The sequence below is a fragment of the Bos indicus genome, chromosome 23 (genome assembly GCF_029378745.1).
Source record: "Bos indicus isolate NIAB-ARS_2022 breed Sahiwal x Tharparkar chromosome 23, NIAB-ARS_B.indTharparkar_mat_pri_1.0, whole genome shotgun sequence".
NCBI classification, from domain to species: Eukaryota; Metazoa; Chordata; class Mammalia; order Artiodactyla; family Bovidae; genus Bos; species Bos indicus.
Window position 1 is genome coordinate 32,827,736 of NC_091782.1, and position 22,606 is coordinate 32,850,341.

At 36.9% G+C, this 22,606-nt stretch overlaps 1 protein-coding gene and 1 long non-coding RNA gene across 2 annotated transcripts; one reads left to right on the top strand and one right to left on the bottom strand.

The window, feature by feature from the left end:
* Positions 1–2,868: 2,868 nt before the first annotated feature.
* Positions 2,869–3,804, bottom strand: LOC109576646 (olfactory receptor 2W3-like). Its single transcript, XM_019985307.2, has one exon. It carries the CDS (start codon positions 3,787–3,789, stop codon positions 2,869–2,871), a length of 921 nt encoding a protein of 306 aa, XP_019840866.2. The 5' UTR covers positions 3,790–3,804.
* A 1,384-nt stretch (positions 3,805–5,188) lies between these two features.
* On the top strand, positions 5,189–22,151 carry LOC139178822 (uncharacterized). Its single transcript, XR_011563291.1, has 2 exons — positions 5,189–5,369; positions 20,411–22,151. It is a non-coding gene; the product is annotated as an uncharacterized lncRNA (long non-coding RNA).
* Positions 22,152–22,606: the final 455 nt, after the last annotated feature.

Consider the following 22,606-nt stretch of genomic DNA (forward strand, 5'->3'; position numbering starts at 1 on the left):
CTCTCACATCTGTACATGAATACTGGAAAAACCACACCTTTGACTATATGTATCTTTGTCATCAAAGTGATGTCTCTGTTCTTTAGTCTACTGTCTAGGTTTATCATAGCTTTTCTTCCAAGGAGCAAGCATATTTTAATTTTGTGGCTTCTGTCACCATCCACAGTGGAACAGATTATACCTTCTATTGTCATAATAAATATACATACATTTTTTGAAATTTTGAAGTGCCATTTTTTCAGGTCCTGAATTGAGTAATATAATAAGCAGAAAAAATGTAGAAATTTAAGAAATTTAAAGTATTACCACATATCTTGGAAAGATGGCAGTGTCAGCAGTGGCATGATTTTTTTCCTTTCCTGTCTCCTTTACTTCCTTCTTTTCCACTTCTTTTCTTCCTTCATTCTTTCCTCCCCCCCTCCTTCTCTTCGTTCTTCCATGTTTTCTTTTCACTTTTATTGAGGTATAATTGATGTACAGTAACCTCACATATTTAAAGAGTATAATTTAATGTTTTGATATATGTATATGTTTTCATCAATGCCATTTAAAATGTTGAGGAAAGTTGTTTGTATTACTAGTTTGCTGGGAATTTTTGTCAGGATCAGATGTTGAAATTATCAAATGTTTTTTCTGCATCTATTCAGATGATCACATGGTTTTTCTTTCTTTCGTTTGTTAATATGATGAAATACATTGATTTTCAGGTCAGATAAGGCACATTCAGATTGGTATAGACATAGACTACTTTAACTGATTTTCAACTGTTTAACTGCATTCCTGGGATATTATTGGATTCTGTTTGTTAAAACTTTGCTTTGAATTTTTGCATCAATGTTTATAAGGGATATTAATCTGTAGTTTTTTTGGACAAATTATACATCTGTGTGGAGAGGGCAATGGCACCCCACTCCAGTACTCTTGCCTGGAAAATCCCATGGACGGAGGAGCCTGGTAGGCTGCAGTCCATGGGGTCACTAAGAGTCAGACACGACTGAGCGACTTCACTTTCCCTTTTCACTTTCATGCATTGGAGAAGGAAATGGCAACGCACTCCAGTGTTCTTGCCTGGAGAATCCCAGGGACGGGGGAGCCTGGTGGGCTGCCGTCTGGGGTCGCACAGAGTTGGACACGACTGAAGTGAGTTAGCAGCAGCAACAATCACTTAGATCAAGATGTAGAGTGCTTATATCACCCTAAAAAATTCCTTCATGTTCCCACCTTGTTAAAATCCCCAAAGAAAATCACTGCTCTGCTTTCCATTATCTTAGCTTAGTCTTTTGACTACCTGGAAGTTCATATGATTAGAATAATATGGTATCCATGCTTTTGTTTTTGACTTCCCATGCAACAGGAAGTTTTTGAGGTCCATCCATATTGTTGCATGGATCAATAGATTATTCATTTTCATTGATGAATAGAACTACATTTGGTGACTTATCACATTGTATCTATTTTTTCATTGTAGATTTTTTTTTCTTTTAAATTTTATTTTATTTTTAAACTTTACATAATTGTATTAGTTTTGCCAAATATCAAAATGAATCCGCCACAGGCATACATGTGTTCCCCATCCTGAACCCTCCTCCCTCCTCCCTCCCCATACCATCCCTCTGGATCGTCCCAGTGCACCAGCCCCAAGCATCCAGGATCGCGCATCGAACCTGGACTGGCAACTCGTTTCTTACATGATATTCTACATGTTTCAATGTCACTCTCCCAAATCTTCCCACCCTCTCCCTCTCCCACAGAGTCCATAAGACTGTTCTATACATCAGTGTCTCTTTTGCTATCTCGTACACCAGGTTATTGTTACCATCTTTCTAAATTCCATATATATGCGTTAGTATACTGTATTTATGTTTTTCCTTCTGGCTTACTTCACTCTGCATAATAGGCTCCAGTTTCATCCACCTCATTAGAACTGATTCAAATGCAGATGAATGGATAAGAAAGCTATGGTACATATACACAATGGAGTATTACTCAGCCATTAAAAAGAATACATTTGAATCAGTTCATTGTAGATTTTTGCATTGTTTTTGGTTTTGTGCTCTAATGAACAAAACCTCTGTGAGACTTCTCTCACATAAATGTTTTTTATGGACATTTGTTTTCATTTCTCTGAGGAAAATACACAGGAGTGTAAATACTCAATCATAGAGGATATGTGCTTAATTTTATTAAAGAGGTAGCCAAACACTTTCCCAGAATAATTAAATCACTCTATATTTCACGAGCAACATATGAGGGTACCAGTTGTTCTCCATCTTTATTAATATTTGGTATTTTATGTTTTAATTTAGCTATTTTAATGATTATAAAGTGGTATCTTGTGGTTTTAATTTTCATGAAGATGAAAATAATGAGCACTTTTTCATGTGTTTTTTGCCTTACATACATCTTACTTTGTGAAAAGTCTGGTTTTAGCTTTTTTCCCCTTTTCATTCAGTTGTTTGCCTTTTCATTATTTGTACACATTCTTGATATATTCTGGATACAAATCTTTATATATATTGATTCATGGTTTTAATGATTCATGGTGTTGCAAAGAGTCGGACACGACTGAGTGAATGAACTGATTGTTTTACTGGATTTCAGTTAGATGAGGACAACTGAAAAGAAGGAAAAAAGATGATTTGAAGTGTTAAACATAAGATATATTGAAAATTAATTTTTACCTAAATTTACCTGTTATCTAATCAGGATCATATTTGGCCTTTATAGTACATATTTCCAAATTCCATTCATGGAAATTTTTATTGGGTTGGTAGAGGTGTTTAAATAAATTAAAAATTTTTACTTTAAGAATTATTTATTTCTATTAACTGAATAAAAGAAGTAACCAGAAAACTGGTCACTGTCACCTTACTTTGTAGACACAAGTCTCCTGAGTGCACCCTTTACATCCTTATTTCTCAGTGTATAGATGACAGGGTTCAACATGGGAGTCACCAAGTTGTAGAAGAGGGTAAGGAATTTCCCTTGGTCCTGAGATGAATTATTTCCTGGTTGCATATACATGTAGATAATATTCCCATAAAACAAGGAGACTACAGTGAGATGGGACCCGCATGTGTTGAAAGCCTTCCTCCTTCCTGCCGCCGACTTCATCCTCAGCACTGCAAGGGCAATGCAGCTATAAGAGATGAGGATGAACGACAGGGGCACCAGAACGATGATCACTGATAGGATGAAAACAGTGCTCTCTACAGCCACTGTATCCACACAGGCAACTTTTATCAGAGCCGGCATCTCACACAGGAAATGTTTCACCCTGCATCTCCCACATCGTGGCAGTTTCATAGTCACAGGAGACATAACCAGGGAGTTGAGAAGTCCAACTCCCCAGGCCACAGACACCAACTTCCAACAGAGCTGAGGGTGCATGAGGACAGAATAGTGGAGGGGCTTGCAGATTGCAGTGAAGCGGTCATAAGCCATGACAGCCAAGAGAACACATTCTGTGCCACCCAGTCCCAGGAACATGAAGAGCTGGATGGCACAACCCACATAACTGATGGTCTTATCTGGGCTGCCTAAGTTGAAAAGCAGCTGGGGGATAGAACTGGTGGTAAAGCAGAGATCTAGGAAGGACAAATTAGTGAGGAAGAAGTACATGGGCGTGTGAAGGCTGGGGTCTAAGCGGGAAACCAGGATGATGACAGCATTGCCCACCAAAGTCACAAGGTAGAAGATGAGGACAAACACGAAGAGGATCTGCTCTAGCTTGGGTCTGTCTGAGAAACCCAACAAGATGAAGCCTTCCTGGCAACTCTGGTTGGTCATGACAGAGGATAATCAGTACACATCTGCAGGGGAGCAAATAGTAACACATTATATTCTTCATGAAGCAGGCTAAGGAATTCACAGAGAGAGGTGGGTCATATCAAGTAATTATGTAAAATAATTACTTAAAATTTCAATATTACATGTAGGTATAAATTATGTATTTTAGGAATACTATCTTTTAATAATTCTCTTTCTTTTGGATCCCCCCAATTACAATTATTGTGGAATATTAGGAAAACACAGATATACATGAAGGATAGGAAAAGATTACCCACATCCCAGAAACAACCACACTGCAATATTGATTTATTTCTTTTCATTCTTTTGAGTATATGTAATTTATGGCATATATAAATTTATGGCATATTTCCCCCCTTATGGCAGAGAGTGAAGAGGAACTAAAAAGCCTCTTAATGAAAGTGAAAGAGGAGATTGAAAAAGTTGGCTTAAAGCTCAACATTCAGAAAACTAAGATCATGGCATCTGGTCCCATCACTTCATGGGAAATAGATGGGGAAACAGTGGAAACAGTGTCAGACTTTACTTTTGGGGGCTCCAAAATCACTGCAGATGGTGATTGCACCCATGAAATTAAAAGATGCTTACTCCTTGGAAGGAAAGTTATGACCAATCTAGATAGCATATTAAAAAGCAGAGACATTACTTTGTCAACAAAAGTCCGTCTAGTCAAGGCTATGGTTTTCCCAGTGGTGATGTGTGGATGTGAGAGTTGGACTGTGAAGAAAGCTCAGTGCCAAAGAATTGATGCTTTTGAACTGTGGTGCTGGGGAAGACTCTTGAGAGTCCCTTGGACTGCAAGGAGATCCAACCAGTCCATTCTTAAGGAGATCAGTCCTGGGTGTTCATTGGAAGGACTGATGCTGAAGCTGAAACTTCCAATACTTTGGCCACCTCATGCGAAGAGTTGACTTATTGGAAAAGACCCTGATGCTGGGAGGGGTTGGGGGCAGGAGGAGAAGGGGATGACAGAGGATGAGATGGCTGGATGGCATCACCGACTCGATGGACGTGAGTTTGAGTAAACTCTGGGAGTTGGTGATGGACAGGGAGGCCTGGCATGCTGCAATTAATGGGGTCACAAAGAGTTGGACACGACTGAGCAACTGAACTGAACTGAATTTAACAAAATATAAATAATAGTGTGTTTACAAATTTTATATTCTACATTTCCTTTCATAATTTTACATTGTGAAAATTTGCTTTGGTTTTAAAGTTCTACAAAAATAATCATTAATGTCTGTATGATCTTCCTGTAGCTGTGTCATCATTTCTCCAATCATTGCTCCATAGTTAATTGTTAACAGTATTTCCAATATTTTAAAGGTCTTGATAGAGAGATTACAGAGGTACCTATTTTACTGAACTCTAAAGCAGCTTATTTTTCCTTAAATCTTTGGCAGTTGTTTGGTGTGCGTGTGTTCATGCTTAGTCATGTCTGACTCTTTGTGACCCCATGGACTGTAGCCGGCCAGGTGCTCCTCTGTCCGTGGAATTTTCCAGGCAAGAATACTGGAGTGGGTCGCCATTTCCTTCTCCAGAGGACCTTCCTGACCCAGGTGCGTCTCTTGCACTGGCAGGTGGATTCTTTTCATTTGGTCTCTGCCCGCACCCCCTAATCTCATATTGTTTAAGCTGGGTGATATTAGCTATGAGGTTGATTAATTTTTGATGCTTATTAGCCTTCTGAATTTGGGAAAATGTTTGTCACTGAGCTAGTATGTCACATATCATAGAAAAATTCTATCACTACAACTTGAAAGTGATGTTTTACTTAACAATTAAAATAGGAGTACAAGTTGTTCTTGTTTTTTTTTAAACTCATTGGAATTCAAGACACAACCTTTCAATTTTTATTCAAAAATTTAATCCATAACAACACATAAATTATTTTGTAAGTCATGGGATTCTTATTTCTAATACTTTATTTTGGAATTCTTATTTTCTTTATTTATAAATATATTCTCTTGTATTTCATAAAAGTTCATTTTTATGAAATTATGTAGTTTTCAATGAATACTGTATTTTAAAAATTTCTTTCCTTTATGAATGAAGTGTATAATTATATTTTTAACTGGATATAAATGTGAGACAGACTTATAGTTCTTTAGATTACACAAATTATATAAAATTATCATTTTATATCAATAGAGACATATGTATAAAATGATATAAAGATTATAAATGATATAAAATAGAATGATATGATTTCATTTATATCATTTAGAAAATTACACATAAATTTTAATTCTATCATGTTGCTTTAAAAAATATGCTTTTTTATCCCCAAGACTAATTGTCAAATTAAAAAAAGTCAGATAGCAGATGAATATAAGAAAGCTGTGGTACATATACACAATGGAGTATTACTCAGCCATTAAAAAGAATAAATTTGAATCAGTTCTAATGAGGTGGTTGAAACTGGAGCTGATTATACAGAGTGAAATAAGCCAGAAAGAAAAACACCAATACAGTATACTAACGCATATATATGGAATTTAGAAAGATGGTAATGATAACTCTGTATGCGAGACAGCAAAAGAGACACAGATGTATAGAACAGTCTTTTGGACTCTGTGGGAGGCGGGGGTAATGATTTGGGAGAATGGCATTGAAACATGTATAATATCATATGAGAAACGAATCGCCAGTCCGGGTTTGATGCAGGATACAGGATGCTTGGGGCTGGTGCACTGGGATGACCCAGAGGGATGCTATGAGGAGGGAGGTGGGAGGGGGGTTCAGGATTGGGAATGCGTGTACACCTGTGCAGGATTCATGTTGATGTATGGCAAAACCAATACAATATTGTAAAGTAATTAGCCTCTAATTAAAATAAATAAAGTAAAAAAATAAAAATAAAAAAGCCAGATAAATCATTTTTTCATATTTAAAACCTATGGATCAATTCAAAAGTCATAAGCATGTGTTTTATAAAAACTTTTCAAGAAAAATCTCAAAATTCTTTCAATTCTTCCTAGAGCCAAAAATCCCCTTGATTGCATTAGTAATTAAAGAAGTAAAAGTTTTAGATTTACTTGAATGTGTCAGAAACACTTCCAAAATCAGAGAGTTTAAAATGCTCAAAGGTAATTTTATGATCTGACATATAACAGGACATTTCTCAGCACCTTAAATTAACAAATTAATAAAGATGTTTCCTATACTCTATGTCCAGAATATGGTGTTTGAGTCAAAAGACTGTGTCAATACTCTGTGTATTGGGCTATGAAATAATTTTAGCCTTATAAGTTTGATGTGAAATTGCAGTTTTCAGTGCCACCTCTCCCTCAGGTGCTTAAAGAGTTTATGACTACCAGATACCACTTCAAATTGTTACTGTAACTAGTTCCTACTATAACTAGTAATGTTCTCTGGCCAAACAAGTATAAAACAAGATCCAGGAAGGATAAGAAAGAGTGAAGGAATCACATCTCCATCTCCACTTCTACACCAGTATCTCATACACATTGATCTTTTACACATGATTACACATGTTTGTGAAATACATTGCACATCATAAACCATGTTAGATGTTTGTTATTATGATTACAAACAGAAAAAAACAGGTCTATGTTACACATGATCAAGAAGAGAATCTTTCCCATGCTATTTTGGGTATAAATAATAGTAGTGTTATTACTAAACAGTTTTAGTCAGTTTAAATTAATTAAACCTGTAGAGATGGCCTAAGAAGAAAACTTAGATTTTTTAAAAAATTTGTTTGCCTATTTATTTATGGCTACATTGCATCTTTGTTGCTGTGTGTGGGCTTTCTCTAGTTGTGGTGAGTGGGGCTACTCTCCAGTTGGGTTGCTTGGGCTTGTCATTGCAGTAGCTTCTCTTGTGGAACCTGAGCTCTAGGCACTAGGACTTTAGTAGTTGTGGCACAAGGGCTTAGTTGTCCCACAGAATGTGGAATCTTTCTGGAGCAGGGATCAAACCTATGCCCCCTGTACTGCAAGGAAGATTGTCAACCACTGGACCACCAGGGAAGTCTCCTGAGAAGAAAACTTTTGACTGAAAGTTATAGTCCAAGTGATTTTAAAAGACTTCTACTAATACATAGATTGATACAACCTCAGATCAGGAAGGAGAAGGCAACGGCACCCCACTCCAGTACTCTTGCCTGGAAAATCCCATGGATGGAGGAGTCTGGTAGGCTGCAGTCCATGGGGTCGCTACGAGTCAGACATGACTGAGTGACTTCACTTTCAATTTTCACTTTCATGCATTGGAGAAGGAAATGGCAACCCACTCCAGTGTTCTTGCCTGGAGACAAGAACAGGGACGGAGGAGCCTGGTGGGCTGCCATCTATGGGGTTGCATAGAGTCAGACACGACTGAAGTGACTTAGCAGCAGCAGTAGCAGATCAGGAAGTTCAGATTATGATCTTTGGAATAAGAATTACTGAAAATATTTATATTGATAAATAAATACATATTTAGCAAATATTTACTGAACCCTTGTTGTTTGCCAAACACTGTACTGTATGTCAGAGATAAAAGATTACTAAAATAGATAGCAATTTACTTCACGATTTATAGTCTAGTGGGAAAACAATCATCAAAAACTCACACAATTAAATGTATAATAATTATCAGTGATACTAAGCCCTTACACTAGCACTGTGCTATTTTCTTGGGCTGCTTTATTTAATACTCATACCTGAATTTGAAGGATTTAGGCATTAAGTAACTTACCAAGGGTACACAGCTAGGAAGTTCTGGATGTGGAATTCAGATTCAGATTTATTTGACTCTCAAACCAAGTTTCTAAACACCATGGGGCTAAAACAGAAAGATAATGTATTTACTCAATTCCCAAATATCACCTGTTGGATGCAGTTAAGATGGATTGAGTGCTCTGAGTCCTTTAATCATGATTTAGTCCCAATCAAAGAAGAATGTCAAAGTCTATTCAAGATAAATCAAGTTAGGGAAATGTCACCAAAAACTGTCTTCTCAAACAAATTTTAAAAGCATAGTTACTAATTAGCTCAAAGTTTGCTGGATTTTAAGTAGAAAAGTAATCAATTCAAACATAAAGTTATATATCGTGGTGGCAGTTTAGTTGCTAAGTCATGCGGGACTCTTGAGACCCCACAGACTGTAGCCCACCAGGCTCCTCTGTCCATGGGATTTTCCAGGCAAGAATACTGGAGTGGGTTGCTATTTCCTCCTCTAGGGGATCTTCCTGACCCAGGGATTGAACTTGCGTCACGGCTGAGCCATCAGGGAAGCCTAGTGTTATATATAGACCAAGATAAATTGCTAAAAATAGCCTTTTTGGAAAACTAGATATTGCAAGTACAACCGAGAACAATTATTGAAAAGACTTTCAATTATTAATAAAATAATTTAAATAATAAATTAATAAATAATTTAAATAATAATAAAATAAAATAATTTCAATTATTACAAGAATTATGTGACATAACTTGTTTTCCAGTAAAAATAGATAAAATATGCAAAAAATCTAGATTCATTTTAATATTCTAAGTCAATAATTACAGCCAGAATATATATTATTTGGCCCACACACACATGGATACTATTGGTTGCTCCTGTTTTTAAATTTTTTTAAATCTAATTTGTTTATTTCTTACTTATTGAACATTACTTTTCATTAGACAACAGGTAGGTGGAAATGTGTTCAGACATATGGGGAGAGCTCTGATTTTTCTCATAAGCAATCTTGCTAATCTGATTTGCCTTCATTTGTGATGGGTTTAGACGTTAGAAACCTAAGGTCGATGTTGACAAGGCATGAGTTAATTGCTGACAAGAGGTAGGAGGTGTAGGATAGGAAGAGAAGTGGAAGGAAAGCAAGACAGAAAGTAGTTCTAAATGTGGTGAATCAAAGTATAGAAACAAGTATATCACAAAAGTTACACGATCAATGGAAGAATGACAATAACAATGAAATAGCTGATAGTATTGGTTAAAGCACCATCAATAGATACTAAAATTGGTAAATCAAGGAATCAAGGTATAAGTACAGGTTTAGAATTAGTAAATTGAGCCAAACAAGAAAGAGTTAAAAACTGCATCCTTGGAATGTGCAATTTGATGTTGGAAGATACCATATAAATTTTTTTTTTCTGTTATCGACTTTTTTTCTACTTCTTATTGCATTAATTTTGTGTATATTATTTTGATTAAAATACATGTTTTAAAGCGAAACTTATAATCTAGCTCTTTAGAAAAATATAGATGTAAAATATATAGCTCAAAATAGTATATTAGAACAATCGTTCAAACCATGGCTCTACCCCTTACCAGTCTTATGACCTTGATCCAAATACAAAACTGCTCTGTTTTCACTTTCCTTTTCTGTGAGATAGGGAAGGTAAAGTACAAATCTTATGGAACTTTAGGATGAAAGAATGAAATTATATATGCAGTTATATTGGATAGCATATTGAACTGTGTCATAGCAATGTAACAAAGACTACTTATTGTTTTAGTCTAATTATTTTCATTAACTTATTATCTTTTTTTTTTATTCCATTGTCAAGTCTTTTCTATTCCATTGTGAAATGGAACCCAAGAGAACATTTCAAAATTGGCATGGACAAAAATATCAAATGCTGTCAGTATGTTGCACAAAGAAAATAACAAAATCAAGAACCACTCATATTGCCAAGCACAAATCTTGAGTGCTAGTATTGACATTTCTCATATTTTGGATCTAATTTATTTCATATATTATTCTGAGTAATATATTCTTTATACTTGACTCAAATACCATTCATAAGCTGATGGTTACCAAATCTTAGATTTTTATTCCAAAATATAGACCTGCATATTCTACTTTTTTCTGAATATTTTTACTTGAGTGACTAATAGTTCAGAAATAGATAGCATTCTGATAATGAGCCCAGACACTGGAGCATGGTTTCAGATTCCAGCAGTGCTACTGAATAGCTAAGGGATTCCCTAGTGGCTCAGATGGTAAAGATCTGCCTGCAATTCAGGAGACCTAAATTCAATCCCTGGGTCAGGAAGATCCCCTGGAGAAGGAAATGGCAACCCACTCCAGTATTCTTGCCTGGAAAATCCCATGGTTGGAGGAGCCACTGAATAGCTAAGAGACTTTGGACAAGTTACTTAAACACTCTGTATCCAACTTTATAATCTGTAAAATGGGCATAATAATAGTTCTAAAGAGAGTTGTTTAAAGAGTTAAATATTTGACACGCTTGAAGGTGAGTCACTCAGTCATGTCCAAGTCTTTGTGACCCCATGGACTATACAGTCCTGAAATTCTCCAGGCCAGAATACTAGAGTTGGTAGCCTTTCCCTTCTCCAGGGGATCGTCCTAACCCAGGGATCAAATTGGGGTCTCCCACATTGCAGGTGGATTCTTTACCAGCTGAGCCACAAGGGAAGCCCAAGGGTACTGTAGTGGATAGCTTATCCCTTCTCCAGGGGATCTTACCAACCCAGGAATCGAACCCGGGTCTCCTGCCTTTTAGGCAGATTCTTTACCAACTGAGCTATCAGGGAAGCCTATATATGTACACATATATATACACACTTTTAATTTGTTTGTTGAGTTATTTACCAGGACTTGAGTTTATCAGGCAAACTGAGTCTAGACATGCCCAGATACATCCCAAACAGAGGGGCAACCAGGCTTCAGTTTTCACAGAGATTATTGAGGCTATGGGAAATTGTTAGGTTCAGAAGAGCAGACAAATTTTAAAGAACTCCTAGGAAAATCTGGATGTGAAATAGGTTCTGAAATTTGGGAACATGGTATGTAATGTGCTGATGGATGATGCTGACTTGATGCTCTCCTATTCTTGGTATGTCTCCACGTTCTCACTTTTTGCAAAAGCAGCGAAGAATAATGAATAAGGCCACTTTGGTCAGATCAACCTTGATTTAAAGTAAGGCTCAGCCCTGGTTTGTAGCTGTGTAACCTTAGGCAAGTTATATTCACATGAGTGTCCTTAACTGTCCATTGAGATGAAAACCATAGTAACAATATCCCTCTCTCTGGAGTAAAGATTAAGAAGCTAATTTATGCATTGTTTCTTATTCTGCCTGTACTGTGCTTAGTCACTCAGTCCAACTCTCTGCGACCTCATGGACTGTAGCCCACCAGGCTCTTCTGTCCATGGAGATTCTCCATGCAAGAATACTGGAGTGGGTTACCATTTACTCCTCCAGCGTATCTTCCCAACCCAGGGATTGAACCCAGGTCTCCCACATTGCAGGCAGACTCTTTACCATCTGAGCCATCAGGGAAGTCCTCTTGTTCTGCCTAACAATATCAAATACCTAAAGATTTATTATTATCACAATAGTTATATTCCTTGTAAGTGTTCCTGTCCTCACATAGCTCAAGGACTGCTGGGTTTTAAAGAAGGGTTACTTGTTGTGTTTATATGCAGCATTTTTTTTTTTTTTTTAATATCCAGTCATCCGTTTCATCTAGGCAGTATACTAGAACTAGAGCAGTAAAGTCAACTATGTTATTCAATTGGAGTTAGTGAGTTTGGGGTCTTATAATGCTGGAAGTAAAGAAATGAAGAATATGTCTATTTCAAAGTCCCATTTGCCTGATCATACCTGCACTCCTGTCTTCTTTTCTTTTCTTTTTCTATTACTATCTGTTCCACTGCAAAAAAAAAAAAAAAAAATATAGTACTGCTTGTCTTCCTGATTTTAAAATTTATTTTTCTTCAATAATATTCTCTTTATTTATAATTCATTCAAAATTTCCAGTCTATATTCAAAAACCTTTGGCAGTTTAGTCAACTAACAAGTAGTCATTCCTACTTGTACAGAATGAAAGCTTGAGGTATATTTAAGAAAAAATAAAATATAAATGTCTACCATATAACTGACACTATGAAAATTTCTCAGGATAATATGACAAACAATATGTAGATGATCCTTGATTTCACAGAGCTTATAGTTTAGAATGGAATGCAGAGAACAATATGGCAACTATAATAGTGATATAAAATGTGATTAGAAGGTATATAAGACTTAGATGAGGTACTTACCTAAAACCCAAGGGATGAGGATGTTTCTTGGAAGAAGTAAGGCTTCCCTGGTGGCACTAGTGGCAAAGAACCCACCTGCCAATGCAGAAGATCTGGGTTCGATCTCTGGGTGTGGAAGATCCCCAGGAGGAGGAAATGGCAACCCACTCCAGTATTCTTGCCTGGAGAATCCCATGGACAGAGGAACCTGGCAGGCTATAGTCCATGGGGTTGCAAAGAGTCAGACATGACTGATATAACACAAACTTAGATGAGGTACTTACCTAAAACCCAAGGGATAAGGAATATTTCTTGGAAGAAGTAGTACCTCAGATAAGAGCTTTAACATGAGAGAACTAGAGTCAAGGAAAAGAGTGGCACATGGGAGAAGCTGAAATGGCTTGGTTTTGTGGAATGTGATGAGGGAATGAAATTCACTCAAACTGGAGAAGTAATAAAGGCTAGTGTATGCATGGTCTTGTAGTTCATGTTAACAAATTCTGTCTTTATGTTAAAAAAGAGAGGAGTGCTAAGTAATTTAAAGTAGTTGTTGCAGAAACCAGTACTCGAGAAACCAAGCACCACACTCGGAGAGTTGGAGAACTCAGGTTTATTATGCTGGTGGGCCCAAATGAGTTAACACTCCAAGCTCAGAGCCCCGAACAAAGGGGTTACAGAGTTTTTATAGCCAGACGATAGTGGGCAACACTAGCTGTTAAGAGGCTGGTTTAAACTAAGGGGTTTTGCATGTGCAGGAACAGCAGTCAAGATGGGGAGGGGGATGCCTGACCTTTACATGGACAGGCATGATTAATCATGGTTGCAGGGGCTGGGCAATTGCAAAGAGCAGAACAAAGGTGAGTGAGATAAGCTCCAGTTCCTAGTATTGTAAGCCCCTACTTTCTGAGACTACGTGACCTACATGATCCAGACTTTGCAAGGAGCAAGCTGAGTTACAGAGGCAGAAGGAGCAGGATGTTATGTAAAGTTTTAACTTTTCCTCTTCATAGTTACATGAGTGAATTTGGATTTTAGAACTTATTCTGGCTGCAATGAATTAGAAAAGAGCAATATTGGAAAGTAGGAGACAATCTTGGGATGGCTACAGTTATCTAGGTGAAAAATGTTGGTGATCTGTTATTCTGTGAAAGCTGCAAGAAAAAGAAGTGTACACACCACTATTTACAAAATAGATAACTAATAAAGACCTAAGTATAGCACAGGGAACTTTACTCAATACTCTGTAATGACCTATATGGGAAAAGAATCTAGAAACAAGAGGCTATGTGTATACGTATAACTGATTCACTTTGCTGTACACCCGAAACTGATACAACATTGTAAATCAGCTATACTGCCTCCAACTCTGAGAAAAGAAGTGTACAGCTGGACAAGTGATGGAGAGAAAATCCGCATCACTGGGGGATTTATCAGATGAGAGATGACACAGTGGTGAAGCAAGGTCTTCAAGTTTTTCTGGTGGGCTGCACAGATGCTTAATAAATTAGGAACACAGAAGGAAAGGAGTACCTTTGAATTAGTGGAAACAACCAATTTAATTTGGGGGCCAAGTAAGTGTAAAGTATCTACAGAACCTTGTAGTGAAAAAGCATCTGCATCCTTTCCAACTTATGAAATCACTTTTGTTCTTATATATTATGTATATATACACGATATATTTGTTTATCTGGGAAACAAAAAGAATTTTTAGAGACTTTTCAATCTTTTTAAAAAATTAAAAAGACATCCATTCAGGCACATATTAAGGCAACATGATCTGTAGAATGTTTTAAAGATTTAGGAAAGGATTTTACTACATGGTTATTTTTATTTTGCATTTGCTTATGATTTGCTGAGCACACAAGGTACAGGAATTATCAATCTGTTTAAGAAGTTTAAGATCATTGATTTGTTCTCAAAACTGAATCTGATGTGAAAAAATAAGTAACCAGTCTATATTTAGAGATAAGAATAGTAACGTACAATAAAATTAATAGACTACCAGTATCAAAATAAGAACCTCATTCCACTTTAGCTTGTATTAGTGAAATCTTAAACTCTTAAACTCTGGGAACTTCCTAGACTAGTTAAAATCACAATTGAAGTTGCATTGCTTGCTCAGGTGATAGTGATTTAGAAAAAACTTTGGAAACTGCCACATGGCTTCTGAAAGGTCATTGACCTCTGATCCAATGGAAAACTTGGAAAGGATCATATGGGTTTCTTTTCTAAATAGGTTATGTTACATTGGAGAAGGCAATGGCACCCCACTCCAGTACTCTTGCCTGGAAAATCCCATGGATGGGGGAGCCTGGTAGGCTGCAGTCCATGGGGTCGCTAAGAGTCGGACACGACTGAGCTACTTCACTTTCACTTTTCACTTTCATGCATTGGAGAAGGAAATGGCAACCCACTCCAGTGTTCTTGCCTGGAGAATCCCAGGGATGGGGGAGCCTGGTGGGCTACCGTCTATGGGGTCACACACAGAGTTGGACACGACTGAAGTGACTTAACTTAGCTTAGCTTAGCTTAAACTGATAGAAATTTTATCCAGTGGGATGAATCAGTTATCACTGATGGTTTTTCAAAAGTCTGAAAGATTTTGTCTGTTTATATCAAGTTTCCTTAAAGTATTCTAAACTAAAAACACTTTGAAATATATTTTACCTATATGCTATATCAGCACACATGGATCTTCGGCAAATAGAATATTAACATTATCTAAACAAACAAAAACCTGATGATTTTTAGTATAACTATACATTTCTGACATCATAATTAGCAAGTTAGTAATTGTTATTTGTGAATGTATAGAATTCTTGAAGTTGGGTAAAAGCTCTGTGTTGGAATCCAGGAATCTGAAATTTATCTGGAATTTCATAAGCCTGGATTTTTTTTAGTACTTCATTTGTTTACATGAATTCTACTTCTATGATTATATATTATTAGTTACATTAAAAGTTATGTTCCAGTCTAGTAGTTGCTTCCTAATGCAATTCTTCCTATTGCCCTCTTTTTTCCTAGATATGTCAAAGAAAAATATAGTCATTATATACCATTAATACCATTAAATATGACTGCAAATTACATTTTTATGGCTAGGAAACAAGTAGACTAGCATAATAAAAAAAGTCATTGTCAAAAAATAATTCAATTATTAAAATAGAACTTGCCTTCTCTTAAAGTATCCATGAGGAAATATTGTCAGGATTTACTTCTGTTGTAATTCTTCTTCTCTCACTATTTTTTCCTTTCTTCTGAAAATCGGTTTTAATCCTTGGAAGCTGATTTGTGGTCTCTGTTCTTGAGGATATTTGCCCTTCTGTCACTTTACCTTGAAGCTTGCTTCTGAACTTGCACAGATAACTCCTACAAGGAGGCCAGTGTGAGAAAGCAAACACTCACCAAACAAGTGTATGGTTTATACCTACAACCTGGGCCTCAGTCCCTTTGACCCTCAACTTGTGCTGGGCACCAGGATCATTTTCTATTTGTGAAGCCCATGGAAGGTTTCAGCATATTGCACACCAGAAATCCGAGATCAGACCTTCAGACTCTTAAAGGACTATTCTAAAGTAATAAAGACCATTTATACTTTAAAATGTTCCTGAACTTCTCAGATTGGAGATCTAAAAATATTTTACTATCTTCACTAAAGCCTTTGGGAAAACATATTCCAGTGAAGCAATTAGAAAACTTTGCTCTTCTGCCCAGAAAGGAAAACCAGTGGGACATATGTAAGGTAACTAAAATCTGCACTTCCTTTAGTCTTTGAGTATCAGAGTGGAGGGAAGCAGGGCACTTGTTTTTATATTGGATAAGAAGTCTATCTCCTTGAAATCATCTTTAAGGCTGAGAAGACTTAGTCAGGCCTGAGACCATTCTAAAAACAATTGGTGTTCTTTTAGGTGCCAGACTTTTTTGCTTTTTGTTCTTTTTTTAAAGTATTTTTTAGCTGCTTGCAATTGCCCCGAGGCATGTGGGATCATAGTTCCCCAACCAGGGATCAAACCCATGTGCCCTGCACAGCAAGATTGGACCACCAGGGAAATCCCCAGAAGTTATTTCAAACAAGTTTTGGTTTTGTCATGATTTCAAACTTACAGAAGAGTTGTAATACTATTTGTCTTGTTGTTTAGTCTCGAATTCGTGTCCGACTCCTTTGCAACCCCATGGACTGTAGCCCACCAGTTTCCTCTGTTCATGGGATTCTCCAGAATACTGGAGTGGGTTGCCATGCCCTCCTCCTGGAGTCTTCCCGACCCGGGGATCGAACCCGGGCCTCCTGGATTGGCAGGTGGATTCTTTACCACTAAGCTATCTGGGAAGCCCATACCTACAGAAGAATCATAGTGAAGAGAGTTACTGTGAACCCTTTACCTAGCTTCCCATCATATGAGCACTTTATACAACCACATTTCTCTGTCCTTTTGATATGTCCCTGCCATTCTTTGAACACTTCCTTACTTTTTAGCACAAAATATCCAGGTTAATCTTTTTAAACTTTTCAATTGCATTTCGGATTCAGCCATTTTTCCAAGGGGCCCTAACACACAGCGTTATGTAGCAATTTGCCTCCACTTTTTAAATACAGAATTCTTTGTCCAGTTTCCAGATACGTGCTGGTACTGAGAATCAGAAGAGATCATGGAACTAAAAGGAGACAGTGTCCACTGAAGAAGGACAGCCAATGTCACTACACTCGTAAATTGAGGCTTTGTATTGATTTTCAGTAACAATTTCCACTGGTCCTTTCTAAATGGCACTCGAGTTATTTACCAGAATAACTGTGTACTGGGAAATGGAAAGTCTCAGAGATTTCAAGGATTATTGTGTAGAAGAGGTCAAGGTAACACTGATATCAAGCAGACACAAAATACCATCATGGACACTGTTGGAATGGAGCCACACATGAGCCAACTGATGAATGGAGTCCTGGCCTAAGTTGATCTTAAAATTTAGTCCCTATATAGCTCATATTTTTGATACTATTGCAAATTGTATTTTTATTTCAATTTGAGGATTTAATGCTATTATGTAGAGATATAATTTCTCTATTGTTTAACTTCCAACCTTACTAAATCTACCAATTAGTTTTAATAACTTTTGGGGGGTAGATTCCAACACATATCCTATAGATGATCATGGATCATCTTATCTATGGATAAGGCCAGTTTTATTTCTTCTTTTCCATAATAAGTGCTTTTTATTTTTTTCCCTTATTGGACTGGCCAGAACCTCCAGGACAGTATTGAATTGTAGTGGCCAGAGTTAGCATTTTGCCTTTTTCCTGATAGAGAAAAGTAGAGCTGGAGTTTAATGTTTTGGAAGCTGTTTTTCAGTTTGTGATAGTGCCTTTTATTCTTAGTTTACTGAAAGTTTTAATCATAAATGAATGTTGAATTTTTCTGCTTCTATTGAGATGACCATATAGTTTATTCTCTTTTTAGGCAGTTAGTATGGTGAATTATGTTGATTTTAAACTGTAAATCCATCTATCATTCCTGTAATAAACCCTGATTGGTCAACATATGTAGTTCTTTTTGTGTACTGTGGGATTGAATTTGCTAAAATTTTAAGGTTTTTTTGAATCTATGTTCATGAGGGATATTGGGCTTTTTTGTTTTCTTATGACTTTCTGGTTCTGTTGTCAGAGTAGTGCTGGCCTTAAAGGATGAATTCAGAAGTATTCAGTCTGCTTCAGTTTTCTGGAAGAGTTTGTATAGAACTGGTATTACTTTTAATTAAATGGTAGAATTCACCAGTGAAACCATAAATTCCTTGAATTCTTTGTGACTCTTAGCTTCAAATTCAATTTCTTTAACAGATTAAAGACTATTCAGAATCTTATTGAACAAGCTTTAGATAGTATGTGTAATTCAAGAAATCTTTCTCATCCCATAAATTGTTGAATTTATTGGAATGATTTTTAGTAATTATTTATTATTTTTTATTATCTGTAGTGTCTGTAATGATATCAACTGTTTCATACTTCATATTGGTAATTGTGTCTCCTTCACCCCAATCATTCTGGGTAAGAGGTCTATCAATTTTATTGATAGTCCCAAAGAACATGCTTTTGGTTTCATAGTTTTCAAAAATTTTGTTTTCTATTTTATTGATTTCACTTCTACTGAAATTTGATATTTTGTTATTTCCTTTTCTTCTGTTATTATTGAGTTTCCATTTGTTCTTATTTCCTAGTTCTTTAAAGTGAAAGTTGAGGATTTTTTTTGTATTCTTTCTTCAATTACATTTAATGTGATTATCAACATGCTTGCCTATAAATCTGTCATCTGTCATACTTATTGTTTCCTATTTTTTTATCTGTTTTTTTCTTTTCCCCTCTTTTCCTGCTTTCTTTATATTACTGATTGTTTTATAATTACATTTATTTATTTTCTTTCTTGCCTTACTAGCTGTATCTCTGTTTAATTTATTCATGTAGTAAATGACAACCCACTCCAGTATTCTTGCCTGGAAATCCCATGGACAGAGGAGCCTGGCAGGTTACTGCACATGGGTTGCAAGAGTTGGACGTAAGCATGAATACATCTTTAACTTATGAAATCTGGCTTCAAATAATATTTTACCACTTCATCCATCTATTATGTTATTTTTGTCTTACATTTTACTCCTATGTATATACCTTTAACTTATCAGAGTCTAACTGCCTTTAACTGGTTGAGATGAATCATTTCAAAGATATTCATTTTAGTTTGTAAACAGGAACTCTAAAAATTAGAGAAGGACTTTTTTTTTTTCTTCTTCACAAAAAGATATCTGGACAGCTTCAGCTATGCATCACAGCCTTCTCCAGAAATGACTGCTGACATAAGTGTTAGTTGCTCAGTCCTATCTGACTCTTTGCAACCCCATGGACTGTAGCCCACCAGGCTCCTCTGTCCATGGAATTCACCAGGCAAGAATACTGGAGCGGGTAGCTATTCCCTTCTTCAGGAGATCTTCCTGACCCAGGAATTGAACCTGGGTCTCCTGCAATATAGGCAAATTCTTTACCATCTAAGCCACCAGGGAAGCCTTAAGGCTTCCTTAACTATCCTGTTTTCCTTTCTGCTTTCCTCAGCAGTAAGTTTCCAGGGCTAGTGAATTAGAACTTGCTTGGACTTTAATACCATATTCCTTAAATAAGAACATTTAGTTTTATTTATTCTTTAAATAATAGCATATTTCTGAAATCCAAGAAATAAGGGCAACCATCGATGAGTAAGCTCCTGTTTCCATAAGAATCCAAATACCCAAGTATTCTAGATATCCTGGATTTGTGTATGTGTGCAGATGTGTATCTCAAATGTGAGAGAACCATATATATGCCTATGGCATGAGAAGGAGAACATTTTTCTACCGTTTACTTTTTGATCTGTCTCTGCCAAATGACATGGACTAGGGAAAATAAGCTTACATAGTATTGAAAAAAAATTTAAAGCAACTGGATTTAAGATATAACTAAAAAGCCGTTCCCATTTTTCATGACTTGCCTTAGTTCACTTTAGAATCATGCTGAATTCTTTCTAGTTTTCTTTACTTCAGCATCATCCAACTCACTGTATCTTTTCTTTTATGTTTATTTTATACAGTGTTCTATAAGAAAATTAGAGATACCAAAGGAACATTTCATGCAAAGATGGGCTCGATAAAGGACAGAAATGGCATGGACCTAACAGAAGCAGAAGATATTAAGAGGTAGCAAGAATACACAGAAGAACTGTACTAAAAAGATTTGCACAGCCCAGATAATCACAATGGTGTGATCACTCACCTAGAGCCAGAAATCCTGGAATGTGAAGTCAAGTGGGCCTGAGAAAGCATCACTACAAAGCTAGTGGAGATGATGGAATTCCAGTTGAGCTATTTCAAATCCTGAAAGATGATGCTGTGAAAGTGCTACACTCAATATGCCAGCAAATTTGGAAAACTCAGCAGTGGCCACAGGACTGGAAAAGGTCAGTTTTCATTCCAATCCCAAAGAAAGGCAATGTCAAAGAATGCTCAAACTACCGCACAATTGCACTCATCTCACACGCTAGTAAAGTAATGCTCAAAATTCTTCAAGCCAGGCTTCAGCAATATGTGAACCATGAACTTCCAGATGTTCAAGCTGGTTTTAGAAAAGGCAGAGGAACCAGAGATCAAATTGCCAACATCTGATGGATCATTGAAAAAGCAAGAGAGTTCCAGAAAAACATCTATTTCTGCTTTATTGACTATGCCAAAGCCTTTGACTTTGTGGATCACAATAAACTGTGGAAAATTCTGAAAGAGATGGGACTACCAGACCATCTGACGTGTCTCTTGAGAAACCTGTATGCAGGTCAGGAAGCAACAGTTAGAACTGGACATGGAACAACAGACTGGTTCCAAATAGGAAAAGGAGTACATCAAGGCTGTATATTGTCACCCTGTTTATTTAACTTATACACAGAGTACATCATAAGAAACGCTGGGCTGGAAGAAGCACAAGCTGGAATCAAGATTGCTAGGAGAAATATCAATAACCACAGATATGCAGATGACACCACCCTTATGGCAGAAAGTGAAGAGGAACTAAAAGCCTCTTGGTAAAAGTGAAAGAGGAGAGTGAAAAAGTTGGCTTAAAGCTCAACATTCAGAAAACGAAGATCATGGCATCTCGTCCCATCACTTCATGGGAAATAGATGGGGAAACAGTGGAAACAGTGTCAGACTTTAATTTTTTGGGCTCCAAAATCACTGCAGATGGTGATTGCAGCCATGAAATTAAAAGACGCTTACTCCTTGGAAGGAAAGTTATGATCAACCTAGACAGCATATTAAAAAGCAGAGACATTACTTTGCCAACACAGATCTGTCTAGTCAAGGCTATGGCTTTTCCAGTGGTCATTTATGGATGTGAGAGTTGGACTGTGAAGAAAGCTGAGTGCCAAAGAATTGATGCTTTTGAACTGTGGTGTTGGAGAAGACTCTTGAGAGTCCCTTGGATTGCAAGAAAATCCAACCAGTCTATCCTAAAGGAGATCAGTCCTGCGTGTTCATTGGAAGGACTGATGTTGAAGCTGAAACTCCAATACTTTGGCCACCTCATGCAAAGAGTTGACTCATTGGAAAAGACCCTAATGCTGGGAAGGATTGGGGGCAGGAGAAGAAGGGGACGACAGAGGATGAGATGGCTGGATGGCATCACCGACTCGATGGACATGGGTTTGGGTAGACTCCATGAGTTGGTGATGGATAGGGAGGCCTAGCATGCTGTGATTCATGGTGTTGCAAAGAGTTGGACATGACTGAGTGACTGAACTGAACTGAATAAGGTTTTTTGATTGAAATATAATTGCTTCACAATGTTGTGTTAGTTTCTGCTGTACAACAAAGTGAATCATCTGTAGTATATATATATTCCCTCCCTCCTGAGCCCCCCTCCCCCTGCATCATCCTATCCATCTAGGTCATCACAAAGCACTGAGCTGAGCTCCCTGTGCTATACCACAGATTCCCACCAGTTATCTATTATACATGGTAGTGTATTTATATCAGACCTAATCTCCCAATTCATCTCACCCTCCCCTTCCCCCACCGTTTCCACACATCCATCCTCTACATGCAGGTCTCTATTCCTGCCCTGGAACTAGGTTTGTCTGTACCATTTTTTCTATATTCCACACACATGCATTAATATATGATATTTGTTTTTCTCTTTCTGACTTACTTTATTCTGTATAACAGGCTCTAGTTTCATTCACATTGCTAAAAATGACCTGATTTTGTTTTTAATTGCTGAGGAATATTCCGTTGTTTAT

Coding starts and splice junctions, on each gene's coding strand:
- LOC109576646 (XM_019985307.2), bottom strand. CDS start 3,789: ATGACCAACCAGAGTTGCCAGGAAGGCTTCATCTTGTTGGGTTTCTCA.